General features: G+C 33.9%; 5 protein-coding genes across 5 annotated transcripts; 3 read left to right on the top strand and 2 right to left on the bottom strand.

Annotated features, from left to right (window-relative positions):
* The first annotated feature begins 1,296 nt into the window (after positions 1 to 1,296).
* LOC129899372 (calcium uniporter protein 5, mitochondrial-like) lies at positions 1,297 to 4,807 on the top strand. The gene is made up of 2 exons (XM_055974320.1): positions 1,297 to 2,000; positions 4,002 to 4,807. Exons 1-2 carry the CDS (start codon positions 1,584 to 1,586, stop codon positions 4,485 to 4,487), a joined length of 903 nt encoding a protein of 300 aa, XP_055830295.1. The 5' UTR covers positions 1,297 to 1,583; the 3' UTR covers positions 4,488 to 4,807.
* Positions 4,808 to 5,448: 641 nt separating this feature from the next.
* Positions 5,449 to 6,475, bottom strand: LOC129899374 (LOB domain-containing protein 25-like). The gene is made up of 2 exons (XM_055974321.1): positions 6,212 to 6,475; positions 5,449 to 5,832 (listed from the first exon to the last, which is right to left on the bottom strand). Exons 1-2 carry the CDS (start codon positions 6,386 to 6,388, stop codon positions 5,449 to 5,451), a joined length of 561 nt encoding a protein of 186 aa, XP_055830296.1. The 5' UTR covers positions 6,389 to 6,475.
* Positions 6,476 to 11,345: 4,870 nt separating this feature from the next.
* Positions 11,346 to 12,121, top strand: LOC129900211 (50S ribosomal protein L17, chloroplastic-like). The gene is made up of 3 exons (XM_055975139.1): positions 11,346 to 11,405; positions 11,507 to 11,510; positions 11,607 to 12,121. Exons 1-3 carry the CDS (start codon positions 11,346 to 11,348, stop codon positions 12,032 to 12,034), a joined length of 492 nt encoding a protein of 163 aa, XP_055831114.1. The 3' UTR covers positions 12,035 to 12,121.
* Positions 12,122 to 12,812: 691 nt separating this feature from the next.
* Positions 12,813 to 14,864, top strand: LOC129900953 (50S ribosomal protein L17, chloroplastic). The gene is made up of 2 exons (XM_055976043.1): positions 12,813 to 13,073; positions 14,232 to 14,864. The coding sequence occupies exons 1-2, from the start codon at positions 12,872 to 12,874 to the stop codon at positions 14,639 to 14,641; spliced, it is 612 nt and encodes a 203-aa protein (XP_055832018.1). The 5' UTR covers positions 12,813 to 12,871; the 3' UTR covers positions 14,642 to 14,864.
* A 360-nt stretch (positions 14,865 to 15,224) lies between these two features.
* LOC129898873 (reticulon-like protein B2) lies at positions 15,225 to 17,201 on the bottom strand. Its single transcript, XM_055973584.1, has 5 exons — positions 17,009 to 17,201; positions 16,278 to 16,458; positions 15,665 to 15,806; positions 15,505 to 15,574; positions 15,225 to 15,394 (listed from the first exon to the last, which is right to left on the bottom strand). Exons 1-5 carry the CDS (start codon positions 17,199 to 17,201, stop codon positions 15,225 to 15,227), a joined length of 756 nt encoding a protein of 251 aa, XP_055829559.1.
* Between the last annotated feature and the right edge of the window lie 495 nt (positions 17,202 to 17,696).

Here is a 17,696-nt window from a genome sequence, read left to right as displayed (position 1 = left end):
TATATATATATATATATGGTAAAAAAAAAAATATTTTAAATATTAAGAAATTCTGAAAGATATGATAAAGAATAAATATATGGTAATAAATCTCAGAAAAATTAATAATTAAAACGTCCTGACACATCTATTCGTAAAGTCTCCTATTTGTTTTGAAACAAACCTTCAAAAATGATAATAGGTTGATTTTTTAAAGAAAAATATTAAAGCACGAAGGTTTAAAATTGTTTTTCTTTTCCTTACGATCTAACACTTCTTCAACAATTGTTCTATGCTGATTTATTTATATACTTTAAAACTCTTATTCGTTTCCTTAAAAAAATTAACTAAAGTTCTCATTTGATCTAGGTAATAAATTATAATATTTAACTGTTCTAAATGAATTAAAATTTTACCTTATATAAAACGAGTTTGACCTTAAATAACAAAAAAATTCTACAATTCTATTTAAGTAGTATTTTGGATTAAACTTTACAAGAAATGTAGGCTACTTCTATTTCTATTTTTTCTTTGTATTTTGATTTTAATTGAAATCGTCTTTTTGTATTCACCATCATCATTTTTTTGTCTTTCTTTATTCCTTTTAGTTAATAGTTTTAAAGATTATATATGAATTGTACACATGATTAACAATTGACAATGATTCTTTACTTTTGATAATTTTTCATGTTTTTTTTCGGTTAAAAATTTTGATCAAAAAATTGAACGAAACAAGCATGTATGTAGGCGAAAAATTAAAGGTTTATCTCTTTAATTTCTTTGAAAGAAATTCATGTTTTTAAATAGCTTTTTAACGTTCATATACGAAATTCTCATCACTTAAATAGATGTAGTATTTATTTTAACGTCAATTGCTACTTTTAAATATTTTCTTCTTCTCATATATAATTTTATTGATTGACGTGAAACACACGTGTAAAACATGTGTACTAAACTAGTGTGTGTGTATATATGTTAGTGAAAAGACTACTCCATTACTGTTTGATTTCATCAAAGTATTACAATTACTATCAGAGTATATATATAGATACCATCAGAGTATATATACTCTGATGGTATCAAAAATGAAGAAACAATGATTCAGTGAATAGAACAAGGAGGCAGACGGATAAATAATTTTGATCGTGGATCCAACTCGAGTAAATAATTTGAATTGAATCTAATTTGAGTCTAATAGGCTCAATTTGTGTAATTTTCTCTATATTATAATCATACCACAAGAATTTTACATGTAAAATGTGAATTTAAATCAATATGGGATAAATAAATTTTAGACCTACTTTATCCAGAAAAAGACACAATACAGCGTTTTAGGAATTAGGAAGTTTCCTCAAAGAACATGTGTCGCCTCAATTGAACCGTGTGACCGTGTCAAATTCGTTTGCACGAAACCCTACTTTCTCTCATTTGCCGGACTTTTGATGGCTTTTGTAAACTCTGTTTCAACTGTTACAAAACCAGACCGCCATTCTCGTATCTTATAAAAGTGTTCTTTCCCAAATCATGGCTCAAAATACCAAAATCGCTTCTTGATTTCACAATACATTCATATTATTTCGCAATTTTAGTTTTAATTTGTCAAGATGTGGAGAAGTTCGTGTAATTTATTGAAACGGACAGTTACATCGGTTGCGAGGACAAAGACGATTAACTATGGGACGAGGCCGTTTGTGGGTTTCGGGTGTTATTGCGGGCCGACCCGATTGATGGGTGGGTACTATTTTAGCTCTGGTTCAAATGGGGGTGAGGAAAACAAGAATGGGGATACTATTACTCATGAGGAAGCTAAAAGGCTGATGAGATTGGTGAATGTTGAAGAGCTGAAGTGGAAATTGGGGATGAAGAATACGGAGGTTATTGGGTATATGGATCTGTTAAAGGCGTGTCAGAATATGGGTGTGGCTAAAACCCATGAAGAAGCTGTTGGTTTTGCTAGAGTTCTTGATGAGGCTGGTGTCATATTGCTATTCAGAGATAAAGTTTATCTTCATCCTGATAAGGTGATTTTCTTCTTTTTTTAAAAAAAAAAAAAATCTTTTTGGATGTGTTTTCATTGTTTGGGGTTGTGTAAAAGAGTGTTTGATTGATGAATAGGATGTAAAATTTACATTGTCTAGCTGTAATGTCTAACAAAACAACAACATACCTATTATAGTGTGTGGTGTAGAATTTACGCAAATCTTACCCCTACCTTGGCAGGTAGAGAGGATGTTTCAGGTAGACTCTCGACTCAAGAAAACCCAAAACACAACATTTATGAAGACATAAGTAGTAACAACAAGAAGATAGTAAGATCATGAAAAAGGTGAGATCTTTGGGAAATGTTGCTTTGGCGTTTGGTTTCATTGCCCTCTAAGATGGGGGAAGGAATATTGTTCTCTTTTGGATGTTGTGAGGAGAAACTGTTGCCGGCAACATAGAAGGGGACACCGAAAAGCATACAATGAGTGGCATATGCTAAATATCAACAACCAACATGAAAACAACATAGTTTCTTTAGCTTTGCTCACTTGTTCTGCTTTTTCTGTTTGCATTTGATATATATGCAATGTACCAAGGACCTATATTGATTAATTTATCCTAAGAATTAGCTGTTAATGGTTCATAAGTGTTAATTACATCAGGAAATTGGCATCATTAATTTGAGAAAATGGTGTCGATCAATGGTGTGGGCTTGGATTAACTGATGTGTTTTGTAGTTGAATCACAGTTTCCTTAGATCAATATATACTCAGCATGAATGTCCTGCCTTTGATTAGTGAATTTATGAGAAAGACAAAGAAAGGTGTAAGGCAGTCTGGCAGGGGGTGGCGGAGGTGATTGGAGATTTGTGATGTTTGATATGCTGAAACTTATTGAATAGGCTTTCAATAAGCAAGAATATAAGAATTGTGGAGAACGAACTCTTGTTAGTTTGGTTATTCCATTACCACCGTATTGTGGACATTGTCTCATATTGCCCGAAATCTGGTAGATTCTCAGTCCATTAGTTAATAGTGTAAATATGCCTTATTTTGCATGGACATGTCATGCTTCAATTACTTCTTTTGCGAAAATGCATAACATCTCCCCCAAACTTGTCCACGTAACTTAGTTTAGCACTGCCGGTTTAATAGTGTAAAATTAATACCCCTTCCCAAAACAATCCCAGATTCATTTTCAGGAGCGTTATCACACCATTTTTTCAATCATTTTTATTTTTATTCACTTATTTTATTGTTCCTTTTTAGTTTTATCCTTTACTTATTTTATCAATAAACTACTTACTATTTGCATAACTAAGAGCCCGTTTGGATGAGCTTTAAGTTGGTCAAAATCAACTTAAAGCCCCTTTTTAGCTTTTGGACGTGTTTGCCTAATACTAACTTTAAGCCATAAAGTTCTTAAAGTCAGTCAAAAATGAAAAGTTAGGATTCCTAACTTTTTTTTTCTAAGTGCTTAAAGTCATTTTCTTTGACCATAGAAATTACTTTTATATCCCTTATATTTTAACTAAATTTCCAAACTACCCTTTTTATTCTTTTAACCCTAAAATTCACATCATTTTTCTCATTTAAGAACTTTTATCCAAACACTCAACTGCTTATTTATAAAAATAACTTTCAGCACTTCAAAGTTCTAAAAGCACTTCATACAGAAAAGTTACTTTTTTTAAGCCCATCCAAACGAGCTCTAAGTTATGCGGATAAGTTTAGGGGTCATTTTATGTATTTTCTCTATTTGCATAACATCGTCCAATTACTTATTTTCTAATTTGATGAGACAATGAGATTAGGAAATCATGAAAGAGTTAGAACTATGCTTTCTTTGATCACAAATTTATCGCTTAAATTGTCGAAGAAAGTAAAGAATGTGTGAGTTTTAAATGCATACTTGGTTGTTTCTGGCTAAAATTTGAGTGACATTTCTTCAATAGAAAGTCCATTTCTAGCGGGCCCTCTTAAAAGCTTTCTCACTATTGAAATATTCAGTTTCATTTTCTTCCTTCTTTTTTTTTCCAGGTAGTGGATGAAATTAGAAAGGCAGTTCCCTTAGCACTTCTACCTGAAGATGAGCCCACAATAGAGGAACTAAAGATTCTGCAGGAGAAGAAGGATAAAATAGACGAGCTTGCGCATAAGCATGTGCGCCGCGTTTTGTGGGCTGGTTTAGGGGCTGGCCTTTTGCAGGTCGGGCTATTCTTCCGTCTTACATTCTGGGAATTCTCTTGGGATGTGATGGAGCCAATTGCTTTTTTTACAACTTCTGCTGGAATAGTAGTAGGTTATGCTTACTTCCTTGTTACTTCTAGAGACCCGTCATACCAAGATGTGCTGAAGAGGCTTTTCCTCTCAAGGCAGAGGAAGCTGATCAAGAAGCATGATTTTGATATCCATAGGTTCGTCGAATTACAAAAGAAAATCAAATTACCAGTGAATAGTCAAGCTTCCATGAAGCATCGGTTAGGGGTGGAGCTGGAACCAGAGGATCTTTTACATGGTCACTAAATCACATTGGCCTCTGATCCCCTCTTCCTCCCAGCTTCTCACATAATTATATCCTTACTAATCTCATACCTTTTAGCCAATGTAAGCCCTTCATTTTGTCGCGGAGGGTGAATATCTCAGTTGTTAACAATCATCCCTGATTCTACCTTGTAATTTGAAGGTTATATTTCTTAAATCTTCTTTACAAGAGGCTTAGATAGTAGTTCTGACCATCACAATATCCTTCAAACCTTTTACTCTGATGTTGTACTGTCATATGTACTTGGAAGTTGTAACAAGATACGTATGCTATATCAATGATTTTTGAATGTTTGTTCTTCCGGATGACCCCAGTTAAGGATTCAAAAATAGGACATCGATTTCATAGGAAGATTTCCTTATTAGTTGCTAGTTTTCTTCTCTGCCGTATTTCCTTTTCATAACTTTTTTGATTTGCTGAACTTTGGCCGAGGGTTCTTTAGAAACAACTTCTCAACCTCCATGAGGTAGGGGTAAGGTTGTGCGTACACTCTACCCTCCCCGGACTCCAATTGTGGGATTTCATTGGGTATGTTGTTGATGATGATAAAGAAGATTTTCTGATTTTCACAAGCTCTTCTACAGGCTTTCATCATAGTTTTGTTTTATGGGTTATTGTCATCATCGAGGTATTTATGTAACCTTTTGTAGTATTGATACTAAATACTAAGTTTGAAAGTTTGTTCTCTCCACGATAACCTCGGTCTTGAATGCCTGGGTCTTTTACTAACTCACTTTTCAGTGATCCTTCTTTCATAGTTTGTTTGAAATTGTCATCGCTAGTTATTTGGTTTCAATTTCGTGCCGTACAGTTAATGTAGTAAAATCTTTGAATTTTTTATTAGATGAGCAGCAATGGAAGAGAAAACATGATAAAGTGTTTGTTAAATGAAAGGGAAATGTTGACATTCTATTGTTGTCCATATTGGGAGAAGTATATGTTCTAGTAAGGCAGTGGCAGAAGAAGTTGATCAGTTTCTTGGAAACAATAGTCTGCTGCTTCTGGAAATAGAAGCTGCAAGTCATTATTAGCATATGCATTTTGCTCGCTCGACTTCTGGGAATGGTGAAACTTGTGGTTCTCGGGAGTGAATGGAGAACCTCCCAGTAACGACGAGGGTAAGGATATTGAAGCATCGGATAACTGTGTTCTGAGAGACATTGCTTCAGCTGAAGCTTCGTTTAACTCGGATTGCAAGTGAAAGATATGCTTCTGGAGGGCTGAAATAATGCCTACACTGCCATAAACTGGATCTCTGAGTCTTGCTGTAGCTTCATAAACCATGCTGATTACTGCATCTTCTCTATTATCCATTGGTATCTCCTGCTGAAAATTAATGTCAAACATACAAGACAAAAAAAGGTTCATTTCTTGAAGTATCACTATAACTAGTGCTCTTAGCATTATATTAATTCTATGGATTTAACTTATATATACCGATCATCATATATAGAGACACAACTTAAGGGATGCGATCTGAACTTCCTTCATCAGAATTATGCTATATATGTCAGGTTATATATAAATTATGCTATATATGTCAGGTTATGTATATATAGTAGATGTTGAATTCATTTTGTGAAAACTTTGGCTCAGTTACTGAACACAATTAACAGACAACGGAAAACAAGAAACTACGATAATAACATATATATATATATATATATATAACAAGAAGTTAAAAATTAATATTATGAATGGGTACTTGTAACATTTTGCTGATGTTGCTAGCACCAAAAATACGATGAACAACAATAAATTTATGTGGTTCAGCAGGAGGAAAGTGAGGCAAGAAAATGCAATCCTTAGTGCATCGCCTACGAAGAAGCTTGCATGCTGAACATGGCATATGTTTATTCTTCTTGCTTAATCTACAACTCATCACTCACAATAAATAAATTAAATTAAACTACTTGCTTAATTTGGTACAATTTTTTTTAATTAACACAAATGGACTTACTTAACTGAGTATTTATGGGCATAATAAAGTAAAGCACGGGGTCCAGAGAACAAAAAATCTTTAGAGATCCTAATTTTAATTAATTAAGATCTTGCAAGTTGTAATAAAACCTTCATATCTCCCACTGTCATTTTCAGACGACAAAATTCATTGAACAAAATGGAAACTGCTTGACAAGAAGAATTTACATCAATTATTGCTTTATTTTGATCCCAGTTCATGAATCACCTGTGTATATTGCGTTTTCACATCTATATAATTGGACAGTAGAAAAAAAATTTGACTCGATCTGTTATAACAGGTTATTTGTTTTATTTTTATGATTGAAGTTTTCCTTTTTTTTTGGGGGGGGGGGGGGGGGAGGGGGTACTTGTAGATTTGTGTAATTTTTTTGTTTTGCATTGTCGGTGTATATAAATTAAATAGATAGATAGTATTACATCTTTCCTACTTATTGTGTGGATATTTAGATGAATGATTAAGACTAGGGGTGTACATGGACCGGGTTGGTTCGGATTTTTTACAAATCAAACCAAACCATTTGTGTCGGGTTATTAAATTTATAAATCAAACTAAATCAATAAAAGTCGAGTTTTTCGATATCAATTTTTCTCGGATTTTTCGGGTTTTTTTGGGTTTCTCGGGTTTTTCATAGTATCTAATAAAAAATACAGAGCAGTACTTCTTAAAAAGAGTTCTAGTACAAAATATCAACATATAAGATGGAGACAGAATACTGTTTGAAGTTTTAACTTTATAATATAACTTTATAAGATGAGTTTTTTTTGTATATTATTTAGATGAGCTTCTCAAATCCAAATCTAAATGTAAGAAAGAAAACAAAAATTATAAAAAAATTTAAAAAATATTTATAAATTACATTTTAATAAATATTTTTATGTATAACATAATTTAAAAGTAGTATATCTATAATCGGGTTGGTTTGAGTTCAGTTTGACTTTTTTTAGTTAAAACCAAACCAACCCTATAATGGTCGGGTTTTTTTTCCAAACACCAAACCAAATCAAACCAAACCACTAGTCGGGTTTTTTTTCCGATTTGATTCGGTTTATCGGTTTTGTGCGATTTATCGGTTTGCTCTGTACAGCCCTAATTAAGACTAAAAGAGCCTAGTGATATTACAAAGTACGTACGACAAAGACAGATACAAAAAAGCTTCACACGTGAGGGTCCATAAGACCATAATAATTTAGGTGATTACATAAATGAAATAATGATTATCGTAGATGACAATATATATTGATTAAATATATAATTGAAAGACGTTTTGAGACAATATATATGGAAAATGACCTTTCTGCTGCCGATTTAGTAGTCTAGCTTTTTGTAGAAATAAATCAAACTTGTATTAGCAAAATCAGTTTTAATTTTTATAAAGTCGAGTGGTTGTGCAACTATAGTGTTAGACCTATAATTGTTGTTGTTCTAATTTTGATCTATAATATTCGATAAAAAATTAGAAAAGAACATTTGGAAGATAGTATAGGTCGAGTTTGACGACTCAACAATAAGTTTTGGGCACCTCTCATGTACCATACTTGCGAATGTCTCGGATACATGAGACTTTAATTTGTGTCATGTTAACAGTTTCATCCGTTGGTTAGATAATTTTTTAATTTTAATTTTGTATGTGACATATTTAAGATCATAAAATTGACATACATTTTAAACACATTCTACGTATCTTTAGTTTAATACCTCAATATTAATAAATCTTTTTTATGTTTCTAAAACTTTACACGCATTCAAAATTAAAAACCAATGAGTACTTTTTTTCCAGCGAAACAGTATCAAATTAAATGACTCGAATATGTCTCCTTCACACTAATAAGAGACATTTTTATTCCGTAAAATCTCTCTCTTATGCATGATATAGAGCTTAATTAATTAAATATCTACCGACAGTTTTTTGTATTAAAATCTTGTTTAAACTGGAAAGTAACACTTCTGATTTTATGATCGACCCTAATAAGTTTTTAATTTTTTTTATACTCTTTTCTCTATTTATTTTTTCTAATAAGTTCTAGATACATGCTATTTATTTTTTTACTTAAAAATATCCAGTAGTTATTCTCATAAATATTTTAATTCAATAGATAAGAAAGATAGAATAATATTATTTTCATACGAATAAATTAGGAAGTGTCCCAGAGAGAATTTTTTACCACAATGCATTTTTCCAATGAATTGATTAGGTGGAAAATAAATAAAAAATTATATTTTATAGCACAAAATTCTAATAAATACGCGCGCGGTGGAAAAATCCTTTGTACTTATAGTAATGACAGAATGCCACAATTTTGTTGGGTATAGTAAAAATAAATGAGAAATGGAGGGAATATGAAGTGTCCCTTATGCTTTAGTGAAAAACATTTCTCCTTCATTAGTGGTGGAAAGAAAAGTTTTAAATAAGGAAGTAATCTACTAATTGTTAAATGGGTTGGAAAGAGGGACCCTCGCGCCATCGTCATTGCTCTCTCAACTTGGCTTTGATTTTAAAAAATGACCGAGAGATTACTTTTTGAACAAAGTTTTCTTTAATTAGTTAATTAATTATTAAATGGCCAACCCGAAACGACCCAATCCAAAATCAGATCTGCGCGAACCAATTTATTTAAGATGTCTTTCCCATTTTATTTAAAATTTTCACCTTTTTTTAATGACTGTTTTGAAAGGTTGCAAACTTTCAGGAATAGCCATATCTTAGTGACTGTTCTGGAAGGATGCAAACTTTTAGAACTAGTAATTTTTGGCTTTAAATACCTGTGATTCCTCATACTTTTCACTAAGAAATTTATAAACTTTTTTTTTTCTGCACAACTAAATTTAGTATTCTAGTATACTTTGCTTCTGTTGAGTGAATCGCTGACACAATTATTTTTGGTATCGATACATTAGTGTGTAAAATCATTTTATCATGGGAGGATATATTCAGTTAACCTCGGATACTTGAGGGGAATAATTTTCTTAAGGACACACTATGCATTCAATGGCTCGAATTTCTTCTTGTCAATATAGTTTCTGTTATTCTTACGGATTCTATTTTCATTACTAGTTTTAATTTTTGTTTTTGAAAATTTTCTAAAAAGTTTGTTGTTTATTATTTCTACAAAAGCTTTTTGTTCTACAAAAGTTTTTGTTGTAAGTGATTCTCTAATACAAATTAGATAACAAGTTGATCTTTTATGATTTGTACCCTCTCCAACTCACCCACCCACCCCAAACCCAATTTTGGAACCGCAAAATGTTCATTTTTTTCTTAATCCATGTGTACTTTCGGCTTAAATATTTAAGTTAAGCATAAGATATAAGTACGTATATTTGAGTAAGAAGCTCAACCTCTAAATAAATACTTCTTTTATTCAAGTAAAGAATCAATAGTGATGGGAAGTCACTATAACAAGCTGATAAAAGTTGAAAGAATTAAATTCTTTGTACTTTATATTGTATGATTTAATAATTTCATCGAACGAGCAAAAAACTGAAAAGGACCAAGCCAGCACAAAGCTCCTTGTAATGCTTCACAGTTTAAATAATATAATATAATCTCCGTTTTTAACCCCCTCACCAAATTAAAAAAAAAAAAAAAGGTAAAGCACTACTACAAAAGTCAGGAATTAGCAGCAGATCAATTTTGTAGCTAAATGCAAAATTTGTTGCTTATCTTATTTTAAAACGGAGAATCATCAAAAAAATTATGTTAACTACGAGTAATTGTGAAGAATTAGCTATGAAGTTAGTAACTTTTTAAAGTGACATATTAATGTCAAGGTCACAAATTAGCGTTAGATCTCTTGTGTCTATCAATCAATTTCAATAATGTAGTAACATTCATGTTGTTTTATGCTTTGTTTGTTCTCTGTTATTATAGGTTGGCTGGCTAAGTGGCTTTATCTTACAATTATATTGTACTTCAAACAGCAATATATATGGATACACAATTCTCATAATTAAGAGGTCATTTTGGTAGTTGGCTAGAGTTATGACAATCTGAAAATGATTGGAACAAAAAACCTTTTAAGATTTGTTTGTCATTCCAAAGGATTACCATTTTCCCATCATCAAATCAATTTTCATTATAGTAGGAGTTAAATATCTTGTGAGCTATTAATGTCAAGGTCACACGTTAGTGTTAGATCATTTTGGTAGTTGACTAGAGTTATGCAAGCGAGAAAAAGATGAAAATGATAGGAACAAATAACTTTTTAAGATTTGCTTGTCATTTCCAAAGGATTATCATTTTTCCATCATCAAATCAATTTTCTTGATCAGTCATCTAAATTTTGGGATCTTTTGTGTGGCCTCCACATTCATGAAACTTTATACAAGTCTTTCTTTTGGCCTTATGAGGCCTGAGGGGATCATGATCAGATTGAGACTGATGTGAATGCTAGAGTCAAGTGAGGTTAAAATGAAAGTAAATTTTTTTATTGAAATAATATGTCTCTTATATATTCACGTATCACTAAATAATAGAGTCACGAATTTTATGTGCAAGTCATGTGGGAATTAAATTGTTCATTTCAAAAGATCTAGTTAGAACTTAGAAGGGGACAACCCCTATATTTATTCCTTCATGAGGTCTAGCTGTTTTGGGCATTCTTCCTAAAAGGTGGTCTCAAACTCTAGATGCTCTTAGTTTGTAATTTGGTATGATAATATTCATGTACTTGTATCACAGTTTATTGCCAAAAAAAAAACAAACTATATTCAAATTATCCCTATGGACGAAAATTGAGTAATTCCTTTAATTTTTATATGCATGCAGCATATTTATGCCTCTCCTTGTAATGTTGCTTAAGTTAAATTTTTCTGTGTTAGGATCTTTGATCAAACTTACATAGAGTCTAATGTCTGGATGTCGTATCACTCCAAACACGCTGCTAGTTATCTGCGGATATTGGATCCTTTGATACTTGTAATGTTAATAGAAGAGGGAGGCTTGAACAAACTGATTAGCCGATGATGCAGAGATATCATGTCGAAGATGTTGATGTCTGAGATTTGAAACTGTCTCAGGAGTGTGAATGATTAGGGAAATATCTGTTGTACTCTTACACGTTGAAGATTACTTATATAGTCAATTCTACGTTTCTACTCTTGCCTTTGTAAAAAGAAGTTTATTTTACTGATGCAGATTCAACAAGTTTTGAGCACTCGTTCACCATAATTGATAATAGTGGCCGGGTTTTTTCCATGAGACATGGCAGGAAGGTGCCCAAACTGAATAGACCTCCTGACCAGCTTCGGGCACTTTTGAGTGGTCTCACAACTCAGCTCCTCAAGCATGGGCATATAAAGACCACTAAAGCAAGGGCGAGGGCAGTGAGAAAATATGTTGACAAAATGGTCACGATGGCAAAGGACGGCTCTCTTCACAAGAGAAGACAAGCTCTCGGATTCATCTATGAGAAGCAAATAGTACACGCATTGTTTGCTGAAGTCCCGGAAAGATATGGGGAGAGGAACGGAGGATACACTAGAATAATAAGAACTCTACCTAGGCGAGGGGACAATGCACCAATGGCCTACATCGAGCTTGTCTAGCAACTGAATATTCATTTTGAAGGTTGATTTTGGTTGGTTCTTAATTCTGATGAGAACTAAGCAATTTTGTTAGTTCCACCAATTATTCCATCCCAATTTACTATATGCCATTCAATTTTAATTTGCAGTTCTACTCTGTTTATTTGGTTGGTCACCTTTGATATGTTTTAAGCATTTAGTTGACCACTGCATATTGTATCAAATATAGTTGTTTCCAAGGAAATTGCTGCAATTGAACATGGTAGTGCAACGATTATTTTTCCACTGCCAGTGTATAGAAGTCTAACTCAACTGACAAATACGCGAAATCTTGACTATATTGTCTCCTTAGCTCTTTTATGACTATTTCTCCCTGGGCATCTGCTTTATCTTCATATGACATTTTCATTCTTTTTTCCACATATGGTTTGAGTCGAAAAGAGGGAATTTGGAGAACACAAAGGTAAAAAGGGTAAAGAAGTAGATGAAAAAACTATGAGCTACGAAGATTGTGATGGAGTGGTAAATACTTTTTTAACTTTAATCAGAGATTTGAGTATGGAGTTTCTTTATCGGCCCCAAAGCAGATAATAGACACGGAGAACTAAAAAAAAAAAATCGAAAAACCTACCGGATTAACAATAAAATATCCAAAAATAACAAAATGATTTGGTGTAATAATCGAGGCATTCACAAATTAATTGTAAAATAAAACAAAATAGGCAAGTCAAAAATGTCAAAAGCAAAAGTTAGAGGGGCGGAGGAAAAATATAGAGTAGAATTGGGGTACCAAAAGTTCAGTTATCCATTCAGATAAAACTCCATAACCAGAGACCAAAGAAATCAAAGTAGAAGGATATGGCTTCTGCAACTTGGAGCATGTCTTGCTTGAAATCGGCTCTCCCTTCAATTCAACCAATTTCCAACTATTCAGTTCGCTTCTCTTCTGGGTCTTCTCCATCTCGTCTCAGGATTTGCAAACCCAAGTCCAGTTCAACAATTGTTCAGTCCTTCGTAGGTCTTGCTCCCCTCCATCCACTTTTGTCCCTTTCTTCCCAAGGTAAAAATTTTCTGATTACAATTCCTGCAGAAATATGTTTTTTCAAGACTGTAAATTGTTAGAGCAGGTAAAAGTCCCACATTGGTTGGGGAATGAACTGTTGGTCTGCTTATATGGACTTTGGCAATCTCCTCTCTTTCCTTTTGTTTTACTACTGTAGTTGCAGGATTTTTCTTTTCTTTTATGCCCCCTTCTTGTTAATTTGGATGTATAGGGGTGGGAAGCGAGGCAGAGCTAGGAGTTTCAGTTTGTGGGTTCCTGATTGTAGAAAAGACAACTTGCAGGGTTCTGGACAAATTATTTATATGAATTAACTTTTCACTGGATTGGCACCCAAGGATGTGACTAAGTGGTCAATGAAGTGGTTGAGAACCATGAGAGCTTAGGTTTAAATCCGTAGGTGATTTCTTGTTATTTCGTACCTGATATTGGTTGGGAGGTGGCAACTATACCATGGAATTAGTCGAGGTGCATCTTGCAGCTCTGTCCTTAGTGTGGAGTCGGGGAAATCTTATGTATAGTGGTTGCTATCACTGTATAATAGAGAATTCTTGATTAGCTCCTATCCATAGTTCAGCTGGTATTGCATTTCTACTGCTAGAGTTAAGGTACTGGAAAAGGGGATGTTTTGGAAATTTTAACTGGAGAAGTACAATTATATTTCCTTGTCAAAATAGACAAAAAAAGTTGCTACAATTTTTCTTGGATTGTCAAGAGTAATATAATCCGAAATATGGAATTCACCATGTATGACACAGATGTTACTATGGATTTTGGGTTAGGTGGGATCATGAAACTTGGCTTATGATGGAATCGAACCAGACTTATAGTGTTTCCACTTCACAACCAGTCTCTTGTATATCAGTACTTCTAGTTTGTGTAGGGTGAAAATGTACTACTTTTTCTATGCATATATAGTTTTCTAGATCGTGTCCTATGATCCCCAAGAATCTTTAACTTCTTTCCCTGTCAGCCTGCAGCATATGATTGAGCTCTTGATTTGTGACTCTCCTTCTAATGTTGATTTATACCAAATTTGTTGTTTTATGATCTTTGATCAAATTTTCATGGACTCTTGAGCACTCATTATTAAGTCATCAAATTTGTGTGTGAAATTATATTGCTCTACCATAAGTATACCTTTAATTTATATTGCAGACTCAACAAGTTTTGAGCATTTATTCACCATTATTGATAATGGTGGCCGAGTTTTTGCCATGAGACATGGCAGGAAGGTGCCCAAACTGAATAGACCTCCTGATCAGCGTCGGGCACTTCTGAGAGGTCTGACAACTCAGCTCCTCAAGCATGGGCGTATAAAGACCACTAAAGCGAGGGCCAGGGCTGTTAGAAAATATGTTGACAAAATGGTCACGATGGCGAAGGATGGCTCTCTTCATAAGAGAAGGCAAGCTCTTGGATTCATCTATGAGAAACAGATAGTGCATGCATTGTTTGCTGAAGTCCCAGAAAGATATGGGGAGAGGAATGGAGGATACACTAGGATAATAAGAACTCTACCAAGGCGAGGGGACAATGCACCAATGGCGTACATCGAGCTTGTCTAGCAACTGAATTTTCATTTTGCAGGTTTTTTATTTTGTTGTTCGGAATTCTGATGTGATCCAAGAGATTTTGTTAGTTCACCTATATTCCATCCCAATCTGCTGTATGCCATTCAATTTTAATGTGCAATACTACTCTGTTTATTTGGTTGGTCACTTTTGATCTGTTTCAAGCATTTGGTTGTTGACTACTGCATATTATATCAAATATTCATGTACTTTGCTATTTCCTATGGATCTATCGTATTGTTACTTCTCTCTGATTGTGATTTCCCATGTGACATACTGTACTGGTAAGGAAACAAACAAGAACCACACCAGGCTACTTGTTAACATGATATTGTAACAATTATCTCACACAGTCAGTGCATAGAAGTAACTCAATCAACAAATGCATGAAAGAACAGAAAAGGACTGCGAAAAGAGCCACTGAGCTGCCAGTCTCAGCCAAGGGTGGATAAATTAGCCAATATTGCAAGATGAAACTGAGTGTTATAACATTTAATACTGCTTATGAAACAAAAAGAAGTTGAATTCTGCATCTACGGTTGAAGTGAAGCAATATCTGTTTGAGAGAAGAGTTGCATCATTCCTGCTTACTGTCTTTTATGAAAGGAATTGGTAGTTTTTGAAGAACCTTCTCATCCACTTGGCTATACTGTTTCCTGAGTTCTTTTATAGCCAGTTTTCCATAGGCATCTACTTGATCTTCATACTTCTCATAGAGAAAGGGTACTGTCAACAGCATGACAAGTACTGTCCAAAAAATGAAAAATTGGTTATCTTGGTAAATCAATCTGGACACAGAAAACAGGCCACACATTAATCAAACCACTGAACAAAATGAAAGTGTATAGAGAACTTACTGAGGTATACAAGGGTCAGAAGACTGAACCATCTGCCAACAATGGAAACAATCCACAAGACAAAAATTGCCTGCAGATGAGCATAATTATCATATGAACTTGTTGGAGTTGAAATGGAGTTTACTAGTAATAACAAAGTTCAGGGTGTGGAAATTGGTACATAAAGGAACTTCTTCAAATCATTTCCGGATGCTACTTCCCGAAAGATACCAGATGCACAGGTGCATTGATCCCTCAGTAAGAGGACCAATTGCATCCATAACTCTTCTGGCAATTCAATCTTTGGTAATTCTATAAAACTCCTGCCAGAGAATACAAGATGATCAATATTGTACTTCTGGAGGAACGCTGGAGCAAGAGGCCCAGCTAGCAAAAACATAGATGCAGATCAGGGGGAGAGCCAGATGGTTGGAACAGGATTCTAGTGAATCGCCTGTGTTTGAAAAATGTACTATATGAATAGGGTAAAAACAATTTCTTTGATATATATAAATAGTTGATTCCCCTTAGCAAAAGGGACACTTCTATCAGGAACCAACTCATAAATACCAACATTAACTCCATTCATAACCCGAGGTCTAAGGTTCGAGCCTGAGCATGGAGTTACATTTGTTCGGGAGTGCTTAATCCACCTTCCACCCTCAAAACCCAACCCTAACTCCAAATGTGGGGCTTCCTCTAATGCATGCATCGGACATCAGGTGAGAAACAAAAAAAAAAAAAAAAAATCTTCGCTACAAAGACATTTGCTAAGGTAGAGGAAGTGAACTCACTTGTTGACAAAGAGGGAGAGATTGGACCAAAAGAACAAGATGGCCAATGAGACTATGAGAGAATGGCAAATAAGAGTGAGCAAATGATAACCAGTACATTCAAAGAGAAACCATATGACAGTGGCACCAGCAAGCATTCCTCCTGAAATCTTCTTCTTCCTCCATAGTAAAATATCAGCCACTGATCCATTCAGTTTCAGCACAAATCAATAATCATCAGTAATTACCTCAACAATGACCAATAGTGTAGAGCTTTTAACGCAAATGTTCCGTTGAGTTTCGTCCTTTTTATAGTACTCGGAGCATATATGACCTTTTAAGTTTGTCAAAAGTGAGCACTTTTAGTCCAACTGACTAAACTTCCAAATGAATCAATTTAAAATAATGCAAATATCTTACGTCTTTCACATTCCCAATTTCATTTTATCTTCCATTACTGATAGACCTTTTTTTCTTTCAGTGATTCTCTTTATTTGAACTTCTCTGTTCTTTTTATGATCAGTGCAAATTGAGGAAGAAGATCTCTATCAGGATCGTCTTTACATGTCAAATTCAAAACTGTAACTCTTTGCACATCAATGATCAATTGAGACCACTTCTGATCATTTAGTATGTCTAGATGTTCGTCAGTTGGACAAAAAGCGCTCAATGTCTAGAGATCATATATATTCAGAGACCAGTTTAAAATCAAAAACTCAAAGAATGGACATCAAAAATTTGAGAAAACATACATTTGCCACCACCTAAAGTAGAGTGGATGGTTTTGTGACGATCGAAGAGGTGAATCTTCTTATTATGGACTGGACGTCTAAAATCATCATCTGTTGATGATGATGATGAAGAGGAGGAATCATTGTGATTAAAGGCTTTTTGTTTATTCTCCAGTGTAGATTCTCTAACAATTTCCTCAACTGGATTGGACATTTTGATCAATTCCCCTGCAAATATCAATCATCAACAACACGAAAAAGAACAAGTTCAATGGACGTGCATGAAAAGATACATATAGACATACTGTCAGATCACCTAAAAGATAAACGCGTACAAAGATCTAATGGAGTTGAAATCGTGCTCGATTTTCTCCTTACTTTTGATATGTCTAGCTTCTTGTTTGTTGTGTTTGTAGAAGTGAGAATAAATGGAGTTTGAATTTTCTTTCTCTATTTACTCATAGAGCTATTCATTTCAACTCTGTTAATGAATTATTCAAAGAGTCCAACGAACTGAGAGCCAAAGGGGTGACTCAAATTGCACCATAACCATATGTTACCCATATTTTCCGCATAATTCCAGGATTTATATTATACTCGCAAAAAAATATACTGCGAGGGTAAATAATTTTTTACAGTTTCAGGTCATCCAAGGATATACACAGTTAATATGTCTTATTTTTAAGATTACAAATCTCACAATTTAAGG

Source organism: Solanum dulcamara, chromosome 8, assembly GCF_947179165.1.
Source record: "Solanum dulcamara chromosome 8, daSolDulc1.2, whole genome shotgun sequence".
Classification (NCBI taxonomy): Eukaryota; Viridiplantae; Streptophyta; class Magnoliopsida; order Solanales; family Solanaceae; genus Solanum; species Solanum dulcamara.
This window is presented reverse-complemented; position numbering and strand designations above follow the sequence as displayed.